Source organism: Zootoca vivipara, chromosome 11, assembly GCF_963506605.1.
Source record: "Zootoca vivipara chromosome 11, rZooViv1.1, whole genome shotgun sequence".
In the NCBI taxonomy this organism is placed as follows: domain Eukaryota; kingdom Metazoa; phylum Chordata; class Lepidosauria; order Squamata; family Lacertidae; genus Zootoca; species Zootoca vivipara.
This window is the reverse complement of record NC_083286.1, coordinates 36,207,407-36,232,175: the sequence shown is the minus strand read 5'-3', so window position 1 is coordinate 36,232,175 and position 24,769 is coordinate 36,207,407. Positions and strand designations below refer to the sequence as shown.

Below are 24,769 nucleotides of genomic sequence, written 5' to 3'. Positions count from 1 at the left end.
AAAAGATGGGAGTTGGCCCCCCAACTCCATGTCGCCCCGACCTAGCCAGAGGACCTCTGTCTTCAAAGGATTTAGCTTCAGTCTGCTCCCACGTAGCCATCCAGCCACAGCTTCCAAGCACCTGGTGAGTGTGTCCGGGGGCGAGGCAGGGCAGCCGTCCATCAACAGATAGATCTGCGTGTCATCAGCATATTGATGACAACCCAGCCCAAAACTCCGGACAATCTGGGCAAGGGGGCGCATAAAGATATTAAAAAGCATTGGGGAAAGGATTGCGCCTTGCGGGACTCAACACACCAAAGGGTGCCGCGGCGACAACTCCCTCCCTAGCGCCACCCTCTGTCCCCGACCTGAGATGAAGGAACGCAGCCATTGTTGGACTGTGCCCTGAATCCCCACGTCGGCAAGGCGGTGGTCTAAAAGTTCATGATCGACCATATCGAAGGCTGCTGACAGGTCTAAAAGAATCAGCAGTCCCGACCCACCTCGATCCAGCTGTCTACGGAGATCATCTGTTAAGGCGACCAGAGCTGTCTCGGTCCCATGAGACACAGAACAGAGTGACAGAAGGGGCACACATGCAAACAGAGATCCAATAAATTGAATTCTCATCAAATTGTATGCTTTTTCATGGGTTCCCTCCCCAGACATCATCAAATCATGGTTCACATCTGTTTTTGCTTCAATGACTGAAACATAAAATTCACAGATCATGTGAATTCACAGACCATGGTGTAGAAATACAGTTCCAAGTTATGGATATTCATAATTTTTACATGGGATCTCCTAAAAATGTCATCAAATTATTGGTCATCTCTTTGTTCACACACAAACACACACACACACACACATATATATGTTGGGTAATTTGTTGTGGTTTAGTTTCCATCCTGTGCAAAAATCAATGGATCCAAGATTCCACCCAAGCACCAAATCTGTAGGGTGGTTGTTTTGTTTTGGGCGAACCCTGTGTCAAGAGGAACTGTTTTAATTCTGAATATGATTTTTACCCATACCCTTTGGAAAAGCAAAGTAGTGTGTGCACTTTCTGTCTGGGGGGACAGGAGAAGCATTCAGAGCAGGTGGTGCCATGGTATACACTCAAAATTCTAAATATGTCCACAGGCCTAAAAGGTTGTCAATTCCTGCCCTACATCCTTGAAGATAAGTGTGGAATGATTGAATTGGATTGCATTGAAAAGTAAGAGAATTTCTAGAACTTCAACCAGAGTTGAAGAACGTCATCAAACTTTTCAGTATGCAGTACTTCTAACAAATACGTTGATTGCTAGAACTAGACCAACCATGTCAGGAACACAGAAATGAGTAGCAAGGCTTGTTCACCTGAGGGTAGAGTGATATGATGAGAAAGCAATGGTTCAGATCTCTTGATAGAATTGAAAATTCGTTTAATGTCTGAATAGTATTGATAGAAGTTCCCTTAATCAAGATGTAATCTGGCCATTTAAACAAAGAACCACAAGCTTTATAAAAGATCCAGATGTCAATAGCTCATACTGATCCTCCACATAAAAGTTTATTTGATTGGAATATCTTTAGGAAGAGATGTATAAAATATTTTAATGTTCAGATGATTTAAGGTGGAATTGATTTTCTGATTTTACAGATATTTTGGAATGTTTCTCATACAAGAGTGTTTATTCTTGCCAGCAGTTACTGTTCTAATTCAAAATGAAACATGTTCTGTCATATTTAAATGTGTGAATTTTATAAAAAGCCTTTCCGTTTCTTACCTTTGGAAACTGCATCTTAACAGCAACAGTAAAAAATGAAATCTTTAACCAAATGTCAAGATTTGGAGGCAGATTATATGGAAAGTGCATAGTGGTATGTAGAATATGTGAACATTTCAACAGATGGCAAAATTTAGAAGAATGTGTTCAACTTCATGAATTTGCATCTTTAAATTAGATTCCTGCCAAACAAAATGTGATTTTAATTTATTGGAGCCTTTTTCCTTTTCAGACTACATGTGTACTAGCAAATGCAGCAGGGTAGCAAACTGCCTTTGAGTTTTGCAAATGGCTGAGAATTCTTTGCTGAGAATGGATTGAAGATGGTGTTTCAGTACAATACTCATTCCTGAGTTTAATGCTGAAAGAGACTGAATAACTTACTTCTGTTGTTATACAGGATTTATATATAGAATTCTTTAGTTTAGTGCACACTGGGCATACATATCCTATTTAAAAGTAATGGAAATGTATAGGAATAAATGATTTGATTTATTTTAGAGTAGTCTAGCCCTGATATTGATGTGTGATGCATATACTGGTTCATTGGCATGTTTACCATCAGGGCCATCTGTTAGTATGGCACTGTGCCTCCTACTATAGTCGTATGCCAGTTTCATTAGGCACACGAGCCAGAAAGGATGAATGGTTTGGATGGAATATCCTATAAAGTAAGTCCTTAATGAATTTTGAGCTAATAAATCTACGTGGTCCAATCTAAGTCTCAAACTGTGACACAATATTAGCAAATAGCATAAAATGATAGAAAATGCCTGTGATCTGACATGTGGGTAGTGTTAAGGTGGGTAGTGTTAAGGTGTGTCTGTTGAGGCACACCTATAGATGAGGCTCTAACTGGGCAATCCTAATGTATTGAGGAACTGGGAATGTCCACATTGTGCCTCCATGTCCATGGATTAGATCAGGCTTCCTCAAACTCGGCCCTCTAGATGTTTCGAGATTACAATTCCCATCATCCCTGACCACTGGTCCTGCTAGCTAGGGATCATGGGAGTTGTAGGCCAAAAACATCTGGAGGGCCGAGTTTGAGGAAGCCTGGATTAGATAATAGAATCATAGAACTGTAGAGTTGGAAGGGACTCAACCCCCTGCAATGCATAGGTCAGTGTGTATGCACTGACATTCCAACATCATGTGAGTAGGCACCTGCTCTCTCCAGAGCATATTTTAGGGAAGCACAGGGTGCTAGAGGGGCAGAAGATAAACCAGAAGACCCATTGCAAGCTGACGTCCATGGCACAAGAGGGGGGGTATCACTGGATGTCACTCATGGAGTCCAATGTGCGTAGGCATATACCACCTGTTAATCTTAGAAAAATCTGTGGCGCAAACCAATAATAATAATAATAATAATAATAATAATAATAATAATTTATTTATACCCCACCCATCTTGCTTACGATACAGGAACATCACGGTCCTTTAGGTCAGTGGTTAACTGAAGATAGGGATCTGTAGAGTTAGAAGGAGGTTCCTGAGAGTCAACTAACCTGGCCCCCTGCAATTCCTGGCAGGCAGCCACCTCCTGCTCAGCAGCCACCCCTTATTCAGTTGTCAAACATGGTAGCCAGCAACAGAGCCTCCATGGCCAGGGGCAGCCCACCCTCGCCAAGGAGCTCTGGGCAGAGAGGTGTTGCCTAGTCCCACCCACCCATCAGCTGGCTGCACACTATGTCTCCGCTGGACCTGTGCTGTGTCACAGCCTCCGTCTGGCGCAGCAGTTCTGCTCTGCCTCCTGTCACCATTGCCCCTTCTCTCAAAGGGGCACTACCGCTAAGCCAAGCCTCCCATTCTACGTCAATGCTGGCCCGCCAATCAAAAGATGGGGCCTCAAAACATATTTGGTGTTTCAAGTGTCCACCTGGTCTCCCCCCCATGTACCCCTGTATTAGCAGCACTCATTTGCTGTTGAGGGGAGAGGGGCCAAGCAACTAACCAGCGAGAGATAGAAGCTCCTCTTCTGGATGGGAAAGCAGAAGAGCTGTTGAAGGGCAGTAACAGTTACTTATCCAACAAGTCTTGGGTACTGTAGTACTTAAGTGTTTATTTAGAGGAGGGATGGTGAACCTTTTTGGCTGTGCCAGCATTGTGGGACTGCCTCCTGTCAATCACATGATGTCATATGATGTCCCATCCTATTTTAAACTTCTGATATTGAAGATTTAAAAAGGGACCATGGAGAGACTTGTGAAGACTTTAAGACAACCCCCTTTCCTTTAAGACACCCCCTTCTGTTTGAGCCTATGAGGGCTTAGACGGGAAATAGGTGGGCTCTCATAAAACCCTTTGAAAAGGGGCTGTTGGAAGAAGCTGACCCCCTTCTTGAAACACTAGAAGGAGTGGGCAGGGTAGAGGCTCCAGAGCAGACTTTGGGGATATGGATGGGGGGGGGGGAGGATAGGATGGTGAAGTTCCATTGTGCAGGCCTAAATCTGGTAGTTAAACAGATCTGCTTTGAGTTCTAGCACCTTTATTATTCTCTACAGAATAAGAAACAATGATTTCTGTTTCTTTGACCAACTATTTGTGTAAAAAAAATTTGCATCTTTTGGAACCGTGCTTTCCTCTTCAAGCACAGATTTCCAGAGTAAACATAACACAAAATTTTTTTTACATGCTGTTATATGCAAGTGTTGTTGGATACCTATGATTAGCTGTCAACCTGATAATTGGTTGAGTGATTGCCAATAATAGTTTATAATAGATTATAATAACTTTTCTTCTTAGTGATGACAAATATCTGGGATACTAATCTCTCACCTGTAATTGTAAATTATAGTATGTTGGTCCTCCCCACCCCACTGTACAAGAAGCTAATCCATAAAAATACATTTTCTGTATTAAAAAAAATTATAACTTGAATTGATGGACCTGGTTTGCAAGTTACTACTATTAGTTTTTCTATCTTAATCAACAAAATACTGTTTTATATTCGTATGTCTTCTCTACTTTTTGTTTGCTATGTTCCCTCCCCGCTGAGGTTAATCTTGGTTCTGCATTGCATCTAAAGAAATCGTTTACTTTTACCAAGAGGTAGTTGTCCAAATAAAGCATTTTTTAAAAAGCTGAATCCAGACAAAGTGAAAGTACTGTTTTTTAGAGGTTCTGGTAATTGTGGAGTGGGCATCCTATATTGGATAAGGCTGCAGCAGTTCCTGAGATTGATGCCCAGGTGGTGCTAGTGGCCAAGAATGCCTTTTTCTAGCTGTGTCTTATATACTAGCTGTATCTTTTCCTGGGACAGCCAGACCTCTAGTCACTTCCAGGTTAAATTACTATAATATGATTTATATAATGGGCTGCCCTTGATGCCAATTTGGAAAATTCAGTTGATTCAGAATATGGTTGCCAACATGGCACATCTCACAAAAAACTTTTATCTGTTTCTCTTGCTAAAATTTGCAAGAGTTTTTTTTCATTTTTAAAGTCTTAAATAGTCTGGAACCAGAGTTACTCTCCTTCTCCAGGAGCTCTGCTGCACTTTAGAGGCCTTTCTCCAGGTATCTGGTGCATCACAGATAGCAAGTGGGTATCATAGATGGGGCTTCGTCCGCTGTGGCACCAAGAATTCTGAAGGGCCTTCCTAAAAAGGCATGTCTCTCTAAAATTGTATTACTGAAGGATTTTTAGAATGTTTAAGGATGAGCAGCAGCTTGCAATGCTTACTGCTGCTGGTTTTGTTCTTAGGGCTCTGTTTTACTGTTCTAACATTTCTAGGTTGCCGTCTGTTTATTTCAGAAAGGTGGGATAGAAAGCCAATAAAATAAATAAATAAAATGAATTTGTTAGTGCTGATCTATAATATGGTAATGTCGGAATCATGCCACAAGATGTCACTCAAACAGCTGTGGTATAAAGTGATGGCAGAAAGTGTGCTTTGAAGCTTGAAATATTTTATACACATTGTGAATATGTTTTGAAAATGTACACACTGGGGCATATCCCAAGGGTAAGGGATGGCATTAATTATATTTTAGAAGTTTAGAATCATGCTCTGTTTAATCTGTGTAGCATTGCTGTAAGCTATCAATACTTTTGCAGAATACTACCGTATTTTTATTGGATTAATAAAATGTCCGACCTTATTGGGGGTGTGGGGAAATAATTTTTAGTGCAATAAGTGTAAAAGATGTAAATAACACTGTGATTCTCCAGGTCTGTTAGTGAAGAGTCCCTGTTCTGATTGTGACATTCTTTTGACATGCCTAACATTTAGAAAATAGTTGAACATACAAATGTTCATTGAAATTAATTGTTTTAAGTGTTCTGTGCTGACTTGTGATCGGTTTGTGCCATTTTAGTAGCTTAGTTTGACAAAGGGAATGTTTAAAGAGAGAGACCAGAAAGGCCTGGAGCCTTTGGCAGTAATAACACTGCCAATCCTAACCATTATTCTACTGTAGCCCCGTTTTGCTAGCAAGGGCTTGAAAGCTGTGATTCTGACTATAGTTAGTTCCACTGTGACCTAGTGCTATGGTTAAAACTGGAAAGGCAGCAGGGAGGTAGACCATAGCCTTCTCTAGCTTTCACCTCCTCTAGAGCAGATGTTTTGCATGCAAAAGGCCCCAGGTTTAATCTCCAGGTGGGACTTGGAAGGATTCCTGCCTGAAACCCTAGAGAGCTGCTGCCAGACAGTGTTGACAGTACTGAACTAAATGGACCCATGGTCTCAAAGCTTCCACTGTTATTATATTTATATAGCCACACATCAATAAAAATCTCTTGGATGGCTTTCAATCATAATTAAAACAAATAATAACAGGCAGGGGGGGGAAACAAAAAAAATCTCTTCTTGCAAAGAAGTAGCATAAAATACCATTCACTTGAGTGCACAAACCAGCCACTGCCATGTCTGGGTTGAGTCTGTTTGTTCAAGCTCATCCATTTCATTGTTGTATGAATCCCTCATTTAGGATGTTCATAATTTTGTTCATTTTGATAGAAAAGAGTGAGTGAGCTGAGTGTTGTCTGCATGCCGGTGAGATGAATAGGTGGGTTTTTCAATTGACACTGAAAACATGTAATGGTCAGTGCCAACCTTATTTGAGAGTGGTTGTTGTTGTTTAGTCGTTTAGTCGTGTCCGACTCTTCGTGACCCCATGGACCATAGCACGCCAGGCACTCCTGTCTTGCACTGCCTCCCGTAGTTTGGTCAAACTCATGTTCGTAGCTTCGAGAACACTGTCCAACCATCTTGTCCTCTGTCGTCCCCTTCTCCTAGTGCCCTCAATCTTTCCCAACATCAGGGTCTTTTCCAATGATTCTTCTCTTCTCATGAGGTGGCCAAAGTATTGGAGCCTCAGCTTCACGATCTGTCCTTCCAGGGAGCACTCAGGGCTGATTTCCTTAAGAATGGATAGGTTTGATCTTCTTGCAGTCCATGGGACTCTCAAGAGTCTCCTCCAGCACCATAATTCAAAAGCATCAATTCTTCGGCGATCAGCCTTCTTTATGGTCCAGCTCTCACTTCCATACATCACTACTGGGAAAACCATAGCTTTAACTATACGGACCTTTGTCGGCAAGGTGATGTCTCTGCTTTTTAAGATGCTGTCTAGGTTTGTCATTGCTTTTCTCCCAAGAAGCAGGCGTCTTTTAATTTCGTGACTGCTGTCACCATCTGCAGTGATCAAGGAGCCCAAGAAAGTAAAATCTCTCACTGCCTCCATTTCTTCCCCTTCTATTTGCCAGGAGGTGATGGGACCAGTGGCCATGATCTTGGTTTTTTTGATGTTGAGCTTCAGACCATATTTTGCGCTCTCCTCTTTCACCCTCATTAAAAGGTTCTTTAATTCCTCCTCACTTTCTGCCATCAAGGTTGTGTCATCTGCATATCTGAGGTTGTTGATATTTCTTCCGGCAATCTTAATTCCTGCTTGGGATTCATCTAGTCCAGCCTTTCGCATGATGAATTCTGCATATAAGTTAAATAAGCAGGGAGACAATACACAACCTTGTCGTACTCCTTTCCCAATTTTGAACCAATCAGTTATTCCATATCCAGTTCTAACTGTAGCTTCTTGTCCCAAATAGAGATTTCTCAGGAGACAGATGAGGTGATCAGGCACTCCCATTTCTTTAAGAACTTGCCATAGTTTGCTGTGGTCGACACAGTCAAAGGCTTTTGCATAGTCAATGAAGCAGAAGTAGACGTTTTTCTGGAACTCTCTAGCTTTCTCCATAATCCAGCGCATGTTTGCTATTTGGTCTCTGGTTCCTCTGCCCTTTCGAAATCCAGCTTGCACTTCTGGGAGTTCTCGGTCCACATACTGTCTAAGCCTGCCTTGTAGAATTTTAAGCATAACCTTGCTAGCGTGTGAAATGAGCGCAATTGTGCGGTAGTTGGAGCATTCTTTGGCACTGCCCTTCTTTGGAATTGGGATGTAGACTGATCTTCTCCAATCCTCTGGCCATTGCTGAGTTTTCCAAACTTGCTGGCATATTGGGTGTAGCACCTTAACAGCATCATCTTTTAAAATTTTAAATAGTTCAGCTGGAATATCATCACTTCCACTGGCCTTGTTATTAGCAGTGCTTTCTAAGGCCCATTTGAGAGTGGAGGGAATTCCAAAATTGGGACACTTCTATTGAGAATGTCATCTACTGCAGTGGTTCCCAGTTAGCGAAGTACTGCAGAACCTCTGTTTTTCAAAAGCCAAACCATGGACTCCCTCCTTTTGAAAATTTTGATATCTCTATGGTAGTTTTTTGTTTTGTGAATAGTGCCTCGCACACAGTGGGTTAAATGGACTCCAGGTCAGAACCACTGCTCTACTGCATAGCCATACACAGGATTTTAGGATGTTGTGGCATCGCCAAGAGAGTATCCCCAGTGGATCTTAAAGTATGGACAGGTCTATAGGAGCATTTTTACCTTAAATTTTTATAGATAGTAGCAGGCAACCTGCCAAATACCTAGGGCCCAAGCTTTTTTAGGGCACTACAGTTTGTATGCCAGTGTATCTTTCATTTTTTCTTCTATGTTTTTAGCTGTTTCTATTTTATCTGTAAGCTGCCTTGAATCCCTATCAGGGAAAAAGGTGGGGTATAAATATATATTATAATAACAATTTAATATTACAGTACAGTGGTACCTCGGTTTATGAACACAATTGGTTCCGGAAGTCTGTTCATAAACTGAAGCGTTCATAAACTGAAGCGAACTTTCCCATTGAAAGTAATGGAAAGTGAATTAATCCGTTCCAGATGGGTCCGCGGAGTACTTAAACTGAAGCGTTCATAAACTGAAGCATGGGTGTAATTGGTTCCGGAAGTCTGTTTATAAACTGAAGCGTTCATAAACTGAAGCGAACTTTCCCATTGAAAGTAATGAAAAATGAATTAATCCGTTCCAGATGGGTCCGCGGTGTTCATAAACCGAAAATTCATAAACCGAGGTGTTCATAAACCGAGGTTCCACTGTATGTAGCTTTCTGCCATTTAAAAACCATTGCAATTTACTTCAAAATGTAAATGTCATAGTATTCAAGGTTTATATGCATGTTTGGCTACATTCTGCAATGTTTATGTTCTAAAATAATTAATTGTTTTATGGAGCGTATCATTAGTAAAGCTAGATCTTGTTTGGCTTCTGTGTGTAAAATATAGGCAGAAACATCTTGCAAGTGCCATCAAATGATAAAATACAAAGAGAGAACAAGTAATCAACTTGTTTTCAGTGTTCATGGCTACTTTGCCATGCAAATCCCTTGGAATATTTTACCTCTTTGGTTTCTGATCCTACTTTTCTTCATCCTACTTTAAGTTGCACTGGACTCCAAACTTCCACTTATCCATACCTATCTAGTCTCTCATCTCCTACACCAGTGATGGCGAACCTATGACATGCGTGTCAGATGTGACACGCAGAGCCCTCACTGCTGGCACGCGCCCCATCGGCCCATTCACGCTGTTGTTGTTGTTTCCCCCCCCCCATTTGTTCTCCCACTCCTCCTACAGCTTGTCTCCGCTACAGCTTGTCTCTGCTGTTTAAAACAGGATCCTTTTTTGTTATTGTTGCTGGTAGCCAGAGATTGTTTTTAACCCTTTCTGTGCTGTTTTTTCCTGGCGCTTTGGCAGACTATGATTGGGTGTAACAGCGTTCATTTTTTAACCCGTTCTGTGCTGGGGTTTTTGCGCTTTGGCAGATTATGTTGGTGCTTCCCCCCCCCCCAAAAAAAGCAAAGCAACTTTTGCACCCCCCCAAAAAACTCCAAAACTTTGGTCAGCACCTCCCCCCAAAAAGCTCAGCAACTCTGGGCACTTTGTGATAAATAAGGGGTTTGGGGTTTGGTTTGGTTAAATAATTAGTTTTTGGTTTATTAAATACAGTTATATATTATAATTATACATTTTTGTTATTTAAACTATAAATATCATGAAATTATGGTTTAACACACTACCTGAGTTATGCTCAGTTTTTTGGTGAATTTTGACACACCAAGCTCAAAAGGTTGCCCATCACTGTCCTACACCAATTTCATCTCCAACACCTTGCATATAGCAACTTTCTAGAATTCAAATAGCTTCCAATCAAGTGTAAATTGGGTCTTCAACTATGAAGAGTAATCTAATTTTTGTTTAGTTTGGCCCTTTCCCAGAAAGGTAATATTTCTAAAGATGCTTCAGAAACACGGCCAAAATAATACAATTTTGAATTGATTTTTAGAATTCAACATAGACATTATGAGGGATCTGTTGCATGTGATTTTATTTTTACAAAATAAAAAAATCCTTCCAGTAGCACCTTAGAGACCAACTAAGTTTGTCATAGGTATGAGCTTTCGTGTGCATGCCACTTCTTCAGATTCTTCATTTTTACAGCTATATAAAATTCATGGTATGTTTCATAATTCTTGTTAAGCTAAAGCAAGCAAGCAATATAATAAGATTGTTTGTTGAAGTTGGCTGGTAAGATGTATTTCTGTAAAAGGAAATGACCTTTTATACAGTAGGCATTTTCTTCAAGTGAAGGGAGTGTGTATCCTGTTAACCTCATAGGTTTTTTTCAAACACCACTGCAATCTTGATCCTGATAAGTAGGTTTGGTTACCAGTGCACTTAATTCTTTTTTCTGAGTTGGAAGAAGTGGAGCAAGATTCTTCATTGGCTAAAATGAGTAGTTCTAGTTACAATATTAGATTTATTCTTGAAAAAGCAGCATCCCTAGAAGTTACCTTAAAACCAGATCCTAGTATAGAAGAGAGTGGGATTACTAGTACTCTTGAGCCATGTGAGGAAAACCTTGTTTTGTAAGTATTGGTAAACTTGCTGTTGCTCGTCTGTCTTTTGTGATCTACTTTTCATACAGTGCAGAATGACTAATAATCTATATTATATTGTGAATGTTATATTTTAACTATCTGAGTCATAACAATGTACTGTACTGTTATTGTGCACTAAAAGATAACTCCTTCTTATTTAATTGAGCACGTCACCAAGAGACTTAGATCAGCACTGAAGTGCCGTTTAGTTCAAGCTAAATTAATTCCTTTATTTTGTAGGCAAGAGTTTGTTTGAAGTAGCAATTCATGTTCTGTTGTTCTAATTCTCTTACAGAAAATTTGTTTTATGCTTTTTAAGGATAACATAGAAAATGCAACAATTTTTAGTGAAGTGATAATTCCTGCATTTTTCATACTTCTTATCTCATTGATGATGATATGCAGAAGTGAAATCAGCTCAAACATAAATGTAATAGCAAACTGGCCTCCTGAGTGTATGTAGCATTTGTTCATCTAATTTTATAGTGGACTAACTGATTTGGGATAGTGCCTGGAATACTTTCTAAACAGAGCAGCCAGAATCCTAAAAGATCTGATATCTTGAACAACTTGCAATAAATATATTTGAGCCTTCCATATAGCAGTCCCACATGGTAAACTTCATTTAAAAGTGAGACACTTCACAGAATGTTAAGTAAAGTTTTGTTTTTAAACAAACTCATGCAAGTCTTTGGTCTCTAAGAGAAGAATCTATATACATCTACTCAGGCCAGTAAGTTTGTAGGATTTCAGCCTAAGCTAAGTCTTTGGATCCGGCCTAAATAAATATACTACTATATGCCCATAGAAGGACATGGCCTTGTTTCCTCAGTGAAGAAGGGGTTGGCAGCTTAAAAAAACAAAACAAAAAAACCCCTTTCCTGTTGCCTTCTTCCCTCCACAGTAGTATCTCTTTTTTCTGTTAATGTGCGAGTGCAACAATGATTGTTTAAATGTTACATAGACTAGCATTAGAGGATATTTTCAACTTATTTTATATTAGTAAAAAGAGAGAAGGCTTCCCACACACTATTGCTTATGAACCTCAGCCTTCCCAGTGTGTACAGTGGTACCCCGGGTTACAAACACTTCAGGTTACAAACTCCGCTAACCCGGAAGTAGTACCAGTACCTCGGGTTGAGAATTTTGCCCCAGGATGAGAATGGAAATCGTGCCCCAGCGGCGCGGCCCCATTAGTGAAAGCACGCCTCAAGTTAAGAACGGTTTCGGGTTAAGAACGGACCTCCGGAACAAATTAAGATGATGATGAAGAAAATTCCCCACAGTTGCGACAATTCATTGTTGGTCTTTCTTTCACATTTTCTTTGGAAACATTGTAAAAATTAAGCCAGTCTAACATGCTAACTTGGAGTTAGGTCTCCACCACCAGTATACTGTTGTGTGTGTTTTTAAGCCAAACTTTCATCGCCACATTTGGTAAAATCAATAGCAATTACAATTCATAAAGTGACGGATTGTTAGTATGAGATTTTCTGTGAAATGATTCCAATAGCTAGACACCCCCCCCAACAAAATGATCCTCCCATACTGCTACTTAAATTCATTATCCTCAGCCTTCAGAACATGTTATTTTTATTTATGCCTTCTCAGTCCCCTCCCCACCCTGATGGATATATTTATGTTATGCAACATTTTAATTTCCAGCATTCCCCCCTTTAAAAACAATTAGGAGCATTGTTGCAAAATTTGAAGTTCTGGGGCATATTGGAACACCTTTTTGTATCCTCATTAGTAGGTTGTGGTACAAGTGGCAACTCATTATTTCTCTTCCTTTTATAGAAATGAAGATTTGAAGCAAATGTTGGAAAGCAGCAAAGATTCTGCTAAGCTGGATGCTATGAAAAGGATTGTTGGGGTATGTTAATGTGCATATAATGTTGGCAGCTCTGAAAATTGTATTTCTTCATGTGTTGAATACAGACGTGCACACACAGAAACTTCAGTTTCTCAGAGTTAGTCTGAAACTAGTTATTATTTTTAAAAATAGCTATTGACTTTACTATGTATTTTTGTCCTTATTCAGGAAAACAATGAACATGTGTTTTGTGCACCTTAGTAATATCATATATACACACAACAGGCTATATTATTTTGAGAGCTAGAAGATTGTAGCTTCAGCACCTTGGATATGGACATAATAAGTTTGAATGTTTCCATTTCAGTGGTTATTTGAAATATCTCCCCTCCACCACTTTTCTGGTTACTGAGGACAGGCTAGCATGGATCCAGTTCACAATCTGGAATCTAAAAGCTACTTGAGTATATCCAAGGTGATGTCCAACAAAACGTTACAACCACCTCTTCCACCACCCCTCCTGCTATATCACACTCCTCTCAGAAGTCCAAAGTATCCTATGACAGGTGGACCTAGCTGAGGGGACCCTAGGATCAAGTGCTCACTGTTTCTCTACAGAAGAAGAGGATAGGGAGAGAATCAGAACACACGGAAATGTTCAAAACTCAGATATATGCTAGGTGCCAAATGGTTCCTTAAACCAAGTTTACAGTCACCAAAACGGAGTATCTAGTTGCCAGTGGTTGCAAGTGGTTGATAGCAAGGTGCCTGGCACCTGGCTAATTTCAAACACTGACATGGAGGCAGAAAAATACACAACTATGACTAGGAATCCCTTCTGAACCAAGGTAAAACATTTTTCAGTTTAGTTAAGTGCTAATCATTGCAGGGGTTTCCCCATCATAGTGTGGGTTCATGTCACAATGTACTTGGAAGTACCTGGAAGTACTCACTGGACTGTTAACAAGGGCCCCCATAAACTTCCAGACCTCTGGGAATAGATTGTTGCCCTCTTTGCTTATTCACTTCTACACCGTATTTTAAGAATGTGGAATAAAATAATGGGATATTAAGTGGACTAGCATCTGGGAGACAAAGGTAAAACTCAGTCATGAAATGCACTGTGTAACTTTGGACCAGTCACTGTCTCTCAGTCTAACCTACTCTCCAGGCTGTTGTAGGGATCATGGAGAAAAGGAGATCCATGAATACCACCTCGAGATCTTTGGAGGAAAGACAGATTGGAACATAATGCTGATAAACAACAATACAGTCATACCTCGGTTTACAACCACCTCTGTTTACAACCGCCTCGGTTTACAAACACCGTGGACCCATCTGGAACGGATTAATTCACTTTCCATTACTTTCAATGGCAAAGTTCACTTCAGGTTAAGTGCGCTTCAGTTTAAGTACAGACTTCCAGAACCAATTACACTCATACTTCGGTTTAAGTACGCTTCAGGTTGAATATTCCACGGACCCGTCTGGAACGGATTAATCCACTTTCCATTACTTTCAATGGGAAATTTCGCTTCAGGTTAAGTACGCTTCAGTTTAAGTACAGACTTCCGGAACCAATTGTGGTTGTAAACTGAGGTACTACTGTAATTATAAAAATACTGCCCCTAATTTTGAACCGAGGGGGGGGGGATTTGGAATCATGAAAAAAACTTAAAGAGAAAAGCATGTAACCTAAGATATTCAGGGCTACAAACAATGAAAGTTTCATGCAGGTTGTCCAGAAATCCAATATGCGGCTATTTGCTGTGACAGGATTGCCTGTGTGGGTAGTGCTGGCAGGGTGTAATCCACGCTCCCATACTGCATATGAGCTGTTACACATGGAGTTCTTAACTGAAACATCCCTGGCGCCATCCTCCTTTTTGTAATAGCATTTTTAGTTTGTCGAAGGGTTTTATATTATTTTGTTCTCTCAGAAAATTTATGAAGTAGACCACAGTGCAATTTGAGTAAAACAGCAAAAAGAACTGTACTAGCCCCTTCAAGACTAATACATTTATTAAGGCATAACCTTTTAGGGGCTCAAGTCCATCATTCTTGCTAATCCATGAATGCTTATCCAGTAAGACATTTGCTAGCCTTTAAATTGCTACTGGACTGTAGTTTTATTTCTGCTGTGGGTCATGGCTAGCTGACTAACCCTTTGATTGACAGTGCAGCAAAGTAATGTACCCAATGAGCCTGTGGCAAAGAGGAGGAATTTTAAATTGGGTCTGCAGATCCTGTGGTGGGCTTTTCTTGTCTCTCTCACTCTTTAAAAAAATGATACAGAGAAGGCTCTTGCCAATTGGCTTACTAAGACGGAAAAATGTGTAGGTAGTATTCTACCAGATCAAAGTATGATGCAGCCCACTAGTACACCCAATTCCTCACAAACCAAAGTTGCCTCTGACAGACTTGAGCACGGTAAGGCATGATTTGAAACTACCAGCCCCAGAAATAAATGACATGAGTATGCACCACCCTCACCAGTGAGGAATTTCCGTTTGTATTTAACAAAATATATCCTTGGAATGGAGTACATTTTAAAGTCCGCAATACTGACAGCATTTTCTGTAACTGACACCTGTAAATCTGTTTGGCTACTAGACACTTTGTTTCTTCTGCCAGTTTACAAGTGCATGGGACCTCTTGGCCATAGTAATTTGGTTCTGGATTGCGATTGCTTTAAGTGGTACAGAAAGCTGATTAACTACTCTATTCTTCTTTAGGAAATACCATAAGTTTCAAAATAGAAAACTTGATTTAAACCAATAAGTCAAATCTTTCCCTTTTAAGGGTGTGTATCTGGTTGAAATCTCATTGATTTAAATCAATCCACCCTGTCATACCCTGAAAGTAGATAATGAACTGTGAGTTCATGTAAATAAGCCAGTGGAAAGATTGCTTAATGTTATAGTGGGGGATTTTGTTGTTTAGACTCTTCGTGACCCCATGGATCAGAGCACGCCAGGCACTCCTGTCTTCCACTGCCTCCCAAAGTTTGGTCAGACTCATGTTGGTATCTTCAAGAACACTGTCCAACCATCTTGTCCTCTGTCGTCCCCACAGAGGAATTATACCAGAAAGATATGGAGGTCTTGTACACCCCAGGTAGGGTGGTTTGCTGACCTTGAGCCAGACATCATGGAAAGTGAAGTCAAATGGGCCTTAGAAAGCACTGCTAATAACAAGGCCAGTGGAAGTGATGATATTCCAGCTGAACTATTTAAAACTCAATATGCCACTAAGTTTGGAAAACTCAGCAGTGGCCAGAGGATTGGAGAAGATCAGTCTACATCCCAATCCCAAAGAAGGGCATTGCCAAAGAATGTTCCAACTACCACACAATTGCACTCATTTCACACGCTAGCAAGGTTATGCTTAAAATTCTACAAGGCAGGCTTAAGCAGTATGTGGACTGAGAACTCCCAGAAGTGCAAGCTGGATTTCAAAGGGGCAGAGGAACCAGAGACCAAATTGCAAACATGCGCTGGATTATGGAGAAAGCTAGAGAGTTCCAGAAAAAAACATTTACTTCTGCTTCATTGACCACGCAAAAACATTTGACTGTGTCAACCACAGCAAACTATGGCAAGTGCCTGATTGCTTCATCTGTCTCCTGAGAAATCTCTATGTGGGACAAGAAGCTACAGTTAGAACTGGATATGGAACAACTGATTGGTTCAAAATTGGGAAAGGAGTACGACAAGCTGTATATTGTCTCCCTGCTTATTTAACTTATATGCAGAATTCATCATGTGAAAGGCTGGACTGGATGAATCCCAAGCCAGAATTAAGATTTCCGGAAGAATTATCACCAACCTCATATATGCTGATGACACAACCTTGGTGGCAGAAAGTGAGAAGGAATTGAAGAACCTTTTAATGAGTGAGGGATAGTACCCAGATTTATAGTATGACGGAGCTAAAGCTTCTGACTCCAACATAGATTCTACACTCACACTATTACAGCTAGGCTGAGCAGTTGTATTGCTGTTGTAAAGGGTAATATGTAGAGCACTGGTTATGATAGCCAGCATTTTACTGTGTTGTGAACTGCAACAGGTTAGCAAAGAAACTTTCCTGATCACAAACTCTTAACCTCTTGTTCTATATAATATGCAATATCAAAGCTTTTAACATTCAGGCTATTTAAAGCTGCTAAACTGAAATGATATCTTGGTCTTTGAAAGACCCATTATGTTCTCTTGGGTTAATGAGCCATGAACAAAGGAGGATTTACACTGATCATTATGACTTAATGAGACAAAATACTCTTTAAAAAGATCCTAAATACATATTTACATGGTACACTGCAGCTATTATGGTTGGTCAGTTAAATAATGCAATATACATGTGAATTTCCATGATATATTTTAAAGCTAGTGATTTTCCAAATATACCTTCACAACAAATTGTGTGTGTTTATAAATATGCCTGAAACCTTTTTCATATGTTGTAGTATTAAACTGCTCAGCCAAATTATCTGTTAGTGGGGAAAGCATTAATTCCGGAAATGGTGAAGTTAGGTGCAATCTGGTAAACATTTACAGTGTTTCTCATATTTTAAGGCATCCCCAAAAAATAAGCCATGACAGGATTTCAAAGGGTTGGTGAAAAATAAGACATACCCCGAAAATAAGCACTATCGCAAAGCCCCGACCGAGCGAGAGGCGAAGCCGCGGGACCCAGCAGGAGCCTCGGTGTCCCCTGTGCGAAGCCCTGGGACCCGGCAAGAGCCTCAGAGCGCGTGCGCTAACCCCTGGGAGCCGCGGCAAAGCCCTGGGACCCGGCTGGAGCTTCAGCGCGCGCGCGCTAACCCCCGGCACCCGGCTGGGCCGCGGGAGGTAGCGCGAGTGGCGGGAGGCCGGCGAGGTAGCGCAAGATCGGGCCCTCGCCAGCTCCGCTATCACCGCCGCTGCGAGCCCTGAATTGCGGCGTGGTGGGGACTTCGCCGTTTGCCTTCCCCTTGGTTCGGGGAAGGCAAACCGCGAAAAGCCCCGCCGCGCCACAATTCGGCTCCTTCCCCCAGGCGCTTCGTCTTCGGGAAGCAGGCAGGGAGACGGCAACAGCAGGAAGCAGGCAGGAGGGGAAGCAGGCAGGCTGGCTTCGCAGCGGCGGTGGCAGGGGATCCAGCGAGAGCCCGATCCCAAGCAAGGCTGGCACACATTGATCGTAAGTCGAATAAATTCGTAAGCCTGCCCCCATTTTTTCCCTTACTAACTCAAAAAATTTGTATGTCGAGTCATTCGTATGTCGAGGTGCCACTGTATCATGCTTGTTTGGGCTCTGTTCTGCTGCTTTTGATCTCAGAAACCTTTCACTTGCTTGATGCACTTTATTAAAAAAATAAGACATCCCTTGAAAATAAGCCATGGTGTGTTTTTTTGAGGAAAAAATTAATATAAGACGTGTCTTATAATATGAGAAACACGGTACCTAGAAGTAATTCTGAAATCAGTGGAATTTCTGAGTAAGCATTCTTAGGATTGTCCTGTCAGTTTCTATCTTAATTTAGCTAGGTATGTATCAGAGCAAAAATTCACAGGATAGCCCTCCTTTGGAAATCCTGGCAGAGAGGCAAAGGGTGACTAATAAAGTTGAATAGAAATGCCAAGAGTGTTCTGATTTGCCTTCCTCTTGTGTTTGTTACTTTCTTGCTCAATAAATACAAAAACTGCTTGTGTTTTGTAAATCTTTCATACACTTTTCAGATTATAAAAAAATAGTTACATGGATATCTAGTAGACAACTTGTGATATTTTAAAGGACACATTTAACTGGCTTTAAAGAAGAAGATGCTCTTAAGAATTTCAGAAGTGAAATATAGTACAGTACTGTAACTTAATTTAAGTCCATGATAGCATAATTATGGACTTTATTTGAAAATAGTGTGCTATAATTTTTCTGCATTGCAGAAATATAATTGTTATAATATAATTATTTATGCATTGCAGGGGGTTGGACTAGATAACTCTTGAGTCCTTTCCAATTCTATGATTCTATAATAAATGTTTTATTTTGTGTTCCAAGATGATAGCCAGAGGGAAGAATGCATCTGAATTGTTTCCTGCCGTAGTGAAGAATGTAGCGAGTAAAAATATTGAGGTATGATAACAAAGCTTATACCCTTGCAATATTATTCTTTTATAGTGTAAATGTTTTCAGTTCTTCCCATGAAAATGTTTTTTATCAGAGTTCACCATTAAGTCCAGTTAAAAATACTTGTAGATTTAACTGTATGCTGAAATAGAGGAAATCATGTACTGTATTCAGAATTTGTTTGGTACATAGTAAAGTGGTGAAATACTTGTTAAGTAAACAATGTGTTGGACAGATACTGGACATGTACCATTGGATCCAAGAACTATGAACAAAATAAAATTAACCTCTGGTGCTTTTATACAATTACTAGCAAAAGACCGCATAGTGTTAGATAACTTATATTTTATAGCAGGCCTCGTGTTTCTACATGTTTCATTTCTTTACAGTGCTGTAGCAATAGAAATGTGGGACGCAGGTGGTGCTGTGGGTTAAACCACAGAGCCTAGAGCTTGCCGATCAGAAGGTCGGCGGTTCGAATCCCTGCGACGGGGTGAGCTCCCATTGCTCGGTCCCAGCTCCTGCCAACCTAGCAGTTCGAAAGCACATCAAAGTGCAAGTAGATAAATAGGGGGCTACAGCAGGAAGGTAAATGGCGTTTCCGTGTGCTGCGCTGGTTCGCCAGGAGTGACTTTGTCATGCTGGCCACATGACCTGGAAGCTGTACGCCAGCTCCCTCGGCCAATAATGCGAGATGAGCGCCACAACCCCAGAGTCGGTCACGACTGGACCTAATGGTCAGGGGTCCATTTACCTTTTACTAGCAATAGAAATAAAACAACCTTTCTGTGGGCAAAAACTGCACTGTTTCAGTGCATTCTGAATGATGTTTTGACTGCTGGGAGGGGAGCTACTGTAGTTGTAATTTGAGGCTTGCCAAGTGACCTTTTGGATACTTGCCAATGATCCAATGATGCTGTGTACTCTGCCAACATAGAACCAGGGCATGGGTCATGCTTGTTCACTCGTTCTCTTCTGTGGGTGGTGTTCCAGCTTAGAATTGCCTTTAAAAATTGGAATCATACAGAGAGCATATGACATGGGTGGGAAGGAATTCCTGCCCTCAAAACTAGTGAAAAACGTTTTGTTGTTCTAGTAAAATTCATTTTCATAAGAGCATTCTGCCCTAGTCTTGTTATATGTGTCATGTCAAAAGATGCAGAAAAGTGACCTAGAAAGTACTTGGTGGTGTAGAACAGAAATAATCAAAGGTTTAGTCAATAACTCATGAAGTTTGATATACTTGTATTGATAAACTAATTAAACAGATCTGCCTGTGTTCCTCAGCTCTAATATGGCACTGTTATTATTAGTTTTAAAGGGAGGAGTGCTGTAACATTGAATGAAGGTAAATGATAAAAGAATGGTGTAGGCACGAAATCAAAGTCCTCCTGCCTCTAGTCTCAGAGTGGTTTCAAGGAAAGTAGGCTTTCTCTGCACACCTGCAGTCATTCACTACAAAGGCCTCTTGTTGTCACTGTTGATTGCTGCTGCTTCATAGTAGAACAACAAATAATTTAGTGGCTCCTAACCTTCTGTGATTCATTATCTTGCTTTTTGGCAGAATGGGCAGAAAAATATTTCTTCATATAGTGATAATAATTATAGCACAGCTGTAGTTAAGGGGTTTTCAGAGTTTCCAATATAAACCCTTATGGTCAGTTTGTAACTCAGAACAATTTTTTCTGTGCTTAGTTAAACATACAGACTTTGTTTATACCTTAACTAAAGCATAATTTTTTTAAGCCTAAGCAAGATCAAACTGAATGATTTGTAGTACTTATGAAACTAGAGCTTGGAAGCCTTTAATCTGTGAATCTGTTGTCCTAGGGAAGCTACAATTACCATTCTTCATGATTATGCCCCTTCAGAAATACACATTGCATAAAATAAGTTTGGAAGGCAAAATTCTTCCTGGACATTTGTAGGAGTGTATATTCTGAACTATATTAAATGATTCTGATTTGACTATCATGAACCTCAACAACAACAGAATGCAAGACCTGTGCTGCTTCATGTTCCCTCCCTTATTGTTGCTTTCAACCGCTTGTATTTTTGTGTCTGTCTGCTTTAAGTTTATAACCACTTTTAACTATTAACTTTTATCCCTCTCCTCTTTAAGTCTTATGTGCTTTATTTTATTTGCATGTTTGTATCTTATGCTGGTCTGCTACCATAATAAAGTTTGCTTTTTACTATTATGAACTAATCTGTTTTTCAGATTAAAAAACTTGTATACGTATACCTGATGCGCTATGCAGAGGAGCAGCAGGACCTGGCATTGCTATCAATTAGCACCTTTCAGCGTGCTCTGAAAGTGAGTAAATGTCTAGTTAGCAGTGTTTTCCTGTGAAGTTGTCTGTCATTAAAAAGGTGCACATAATTTTTATTGGGGAAAGCAAGAACTAACTAGCTAGGGATGAGTAGAATAATATTTAACATCTAGATTGTCCTAGAACCTTAGGGTGATGATGCTGGCCTACTTGGTATGGCTACTGTTATTGAACAGAGACTCCATTTGGGGGATCAGCTTTGCTTAGAAAATATTCTGGTTTTGCATATCAAGTATGCATTTGTTTAGTCATGTTAGTCACACACAAGCAGAAAGTTTGTGAATTTTGTAAAGACTGCTTTCCCTCATTCCTAATTTAAAAGATAATTGGTTTATGTAGCAGAGATGAAGTTCTTCAACTCTGATGTGTCATTTACATGCCTTTCCCAATAACGGGCTCAGAACCATGGGGATGTGGAATGAGAGCTTGTTACTGCAGTGGGATGTTTTAGGTTTAAAAAGGTAGGATCAGTAGCACATGTTTGACTCATTCTGTTCTGATTTGGGGGCAGCTTAGAAATGATGCAGTCAGTGCCTGACATTTTTGAGACTTGCTTGGTATTGACATTCAAGCTAAGCAATCCTTAATTTTGATGTTTTACGCTACTTTGACTGTCGCTTCTCTTTATTCTATCAGAATGTTGTCTAAAAGCATACTAGTTTTGCACCCATATTTTATAAAGAGTCTGCCTTCATGACTTGGTAACATGGCTTTCTTGAAAAGGGCTTCATGTCCAGATGAGAAAATGAAAACCTTGGCTGCTACAGACGTGGCTGTCTTAGGCATTAGAGCGGTTTCCCCCATAGTTTGGGGTTGGAGTATGGGGTGAGCTCAGGTGCTTTTAACAATTTCGGTGGTGTTAAGAGTATGGAGAAATATTTCTTACATGTAGACTTGAATACTGTACAGGCTTGAACTGTGTATCAGTCCTGTGCAAAGAGCAGGGAATCTAAAGGGAAAGACAAAATGTTACGATATCTCCTAGATCCTTTAAATACAGTAACAAGCAATTTAACTGTATATCATCATAAAGCAAAATCAAGATTTTAAATTTAATTATGGGGTATCTCCCTGGGTTGACAAAGTAACATTGTTGCAATACAGTATAACATCTGGTATATCTCTTGCAGTTTTCCCTCTTTCTATGGACTACTTTGGTCCTGGGCAAATGATTCTCTTAATCTTAGTGTTTTCATTTGGAAAACAGACAATGGTGACTTGGCTGCAGAGTTATTGCTTACAATAGTAGTAATAAATGGAAGGTGCGCTTTTGTACTGGAGACTATTTTGACTAAGTGTTGAATTATATCTCAGAACTTAAAATGACATTTAAAAAATAGTCTCCAGTACAAAAGAGCATATGCTTGAATTTATCTAATGACTATTCATATTTTATTTTTATTTTAGGATCCTAATCAGTTAATCCGTGCAAGTGCTTTGAGAGTTCTATCCAGCATCAGAGTGCCAATTATTGTTCCGATTATGATGCTTGCTATCAAAGAAGCATCAGTTGATTTATCACCTTACGTTAGAAAAAATGCCGCCCATGCAATCCAAAAGCTTTACAGGTATGTTCTCTAGCCATAAATATGGAAGATAGGTATTTAGTGCTCAGTAGAGTGTGTTATAATGAAGTTTAGCTACAGCTTTTGATAACTGCTTCCTGCTAATGGGCATAAAATCAGCAAGACAACTTTGACTAAAGGTTCTGAATTAACATAGTGAAGACCAGTCAGTGCTGTATATTTGCAGCACTTATCAAAGTTATTTCACTAGTCAGATAAACTGCTATTAATTGTTTGGTTTCATTTTGCATATATTTTTTGTTTTATTTAAAATCATTTTTAGACTGCTTTCCATCAAAAAAAATCTTAAAGCATTTCACAACAGTAAATAGAAGTTCAATGAAACAACCTAGTACAGCACCAAACACAGTTAAAACATAGTCTGTTGAGTAAAACAAGGAAATGAAGCCTACAACTTGACAGAATATTCTTAATAGAACTTTAAATATTTTATTTCCATGGGCAGAGTTGAAAGGATGGCGTGCAGGACTGCAGCCCATTCAGGAAGAAGTAGCTTGAATAAGTCTTGGTGACATTCATAATTCCACTCTTAAAATGAGAGAATCTTAATTCTTTTTGTTCACTTTTCAGTCTTGATCCTGAGCAAAAAGAACTGTTAATTGAAGTGATAGAGAAACTTCTGAAAGACAAGAGCACTGTAAGTAATACAGTTTCAGCGTCTTTGTAATGCAATCAAAACTGTTCTTTTCACCTGTAACTTTATGCTACTTTAAACTTTAACCTGAAAAGAGTAGAAGTAGTGTAATGACTAGACAGGCAGAAGACCCAATTTGGCACTGTGGTGGAGAAGCATGTTACCAGTGCCTTGGTTATTTCTTTTGGTTTCTATTTCAATCTTTTCTGAAAGGACTGAGGTCAAGAAGAGACATTTTAAGATCAATTCTTATGTAAATAAACCCATAAAAGTGCTCTTCAGCAGCACATATACTAAAATAAACCCATAAAAACTCATGAGTCATAAGTTTCTTCTTCCTTTCTCCCTGTGAGTGTGAATGCTGGAAACAAGTTATAGAAGCAACAGCACCCTTTAAAAGATGTTCACGCTAAATGTCCAGATAGCTACTGAGAAGGCTACTGTGTGCAGATCCGTTTCTTAGCAGATTTTGCCTTTATAGATCATACATAGCACCATGGAGTCTATAGTGAGCTAGCACAGACCACCTTTGTTACCAGAAGTTGGGTTGCCATATTCTGTGTAAGGTATGGCTTCCAAATAACCTTCAACAGCAGTCTGGTATGGAGAGCATCTTCATTGTTATTCCGTGCCATGATTATTGACAGGTGTGAATCATAAGAAAAATGGCATCCTCTTATAGTTTTAGGGGGAACACTCTGGCCACTGTTTCACTGTGATCCAGATTGTCATATGAGTCGCCAGGATGATCTGAGGTTGAATGTTGGGAAAGTAACAAGTTGCCATTCTATGGACTTTGTTATATTTTGGCTCCCTGGAATCTTGAATAGAAACAAAATGGTTTTCTTTCATCCTTAGACACAAAATGTAAAAGTTGTGGAGTGAGATGACAATCTCACCGCTATTTTATAGCAGATTCTGAGTTCATTGATGTTCAAAGGGCTTTTAAGGTCTCCAGCTGTGGGTGTAAATACAGCTTTCTTTTGAAGCAAATTGAGTGCCCATGTGCCCTGTGAAGGCTAGATAGGATTATCTGTAGCAGCTGACTCTTGGGAGGTCAAATAATTTGCTTGTTAAAAATGAGCTGAAGAATTGGTGATGGCTTTGTGATGAGATTACTGATGTGGTCTAAACTAGAATATTACCTTTGGGAAATGGAACAAAGTAAGGTGCATTCTTTTAACATATTTAACAGATATGCTAGAAGTAATGTGTGGCGTTCAGATTACAGATGTAAGGGTAACCTAGTATTTT

At 39.9% G+C, this 24,769-nt stretch overlaps 1 protein-coding gene across 1 annotated transcript in view; it reads left to right on the top strand.

Moving 5' to 3' along the window:
- Positions 1-24,769, top strand: part of AP3B1 (adaptor related protein complex 3 subunit beta 1) — a 134,257-nt gene that overhangs the window by 5,283 nt on the left and 104,205 nt on the right. Inside the window, exons 2-6 of the mRNA XM_035100070.2 lie at positions 12,839-12,914; positions 18,894-18,968; positions 21,184-21,279; positions 22,703-22,863; positions 23,452-23,518. Of these exons, the coding sequence (XP_034955961.2) occupies positions 12,839-12,914; positions 18,894-18,968; positions 21,184-21,279; positions 22,703-22,863; positions 23,452-23,518 (475 nt within the window). The remainder of the gene's footprint in view (positions 1-12,838; positions 12,915-18,893; positions 18,969-21,183; positions 21,280-22,702; positions 22,864-23,451; positions 23,519-24,769) is intronic.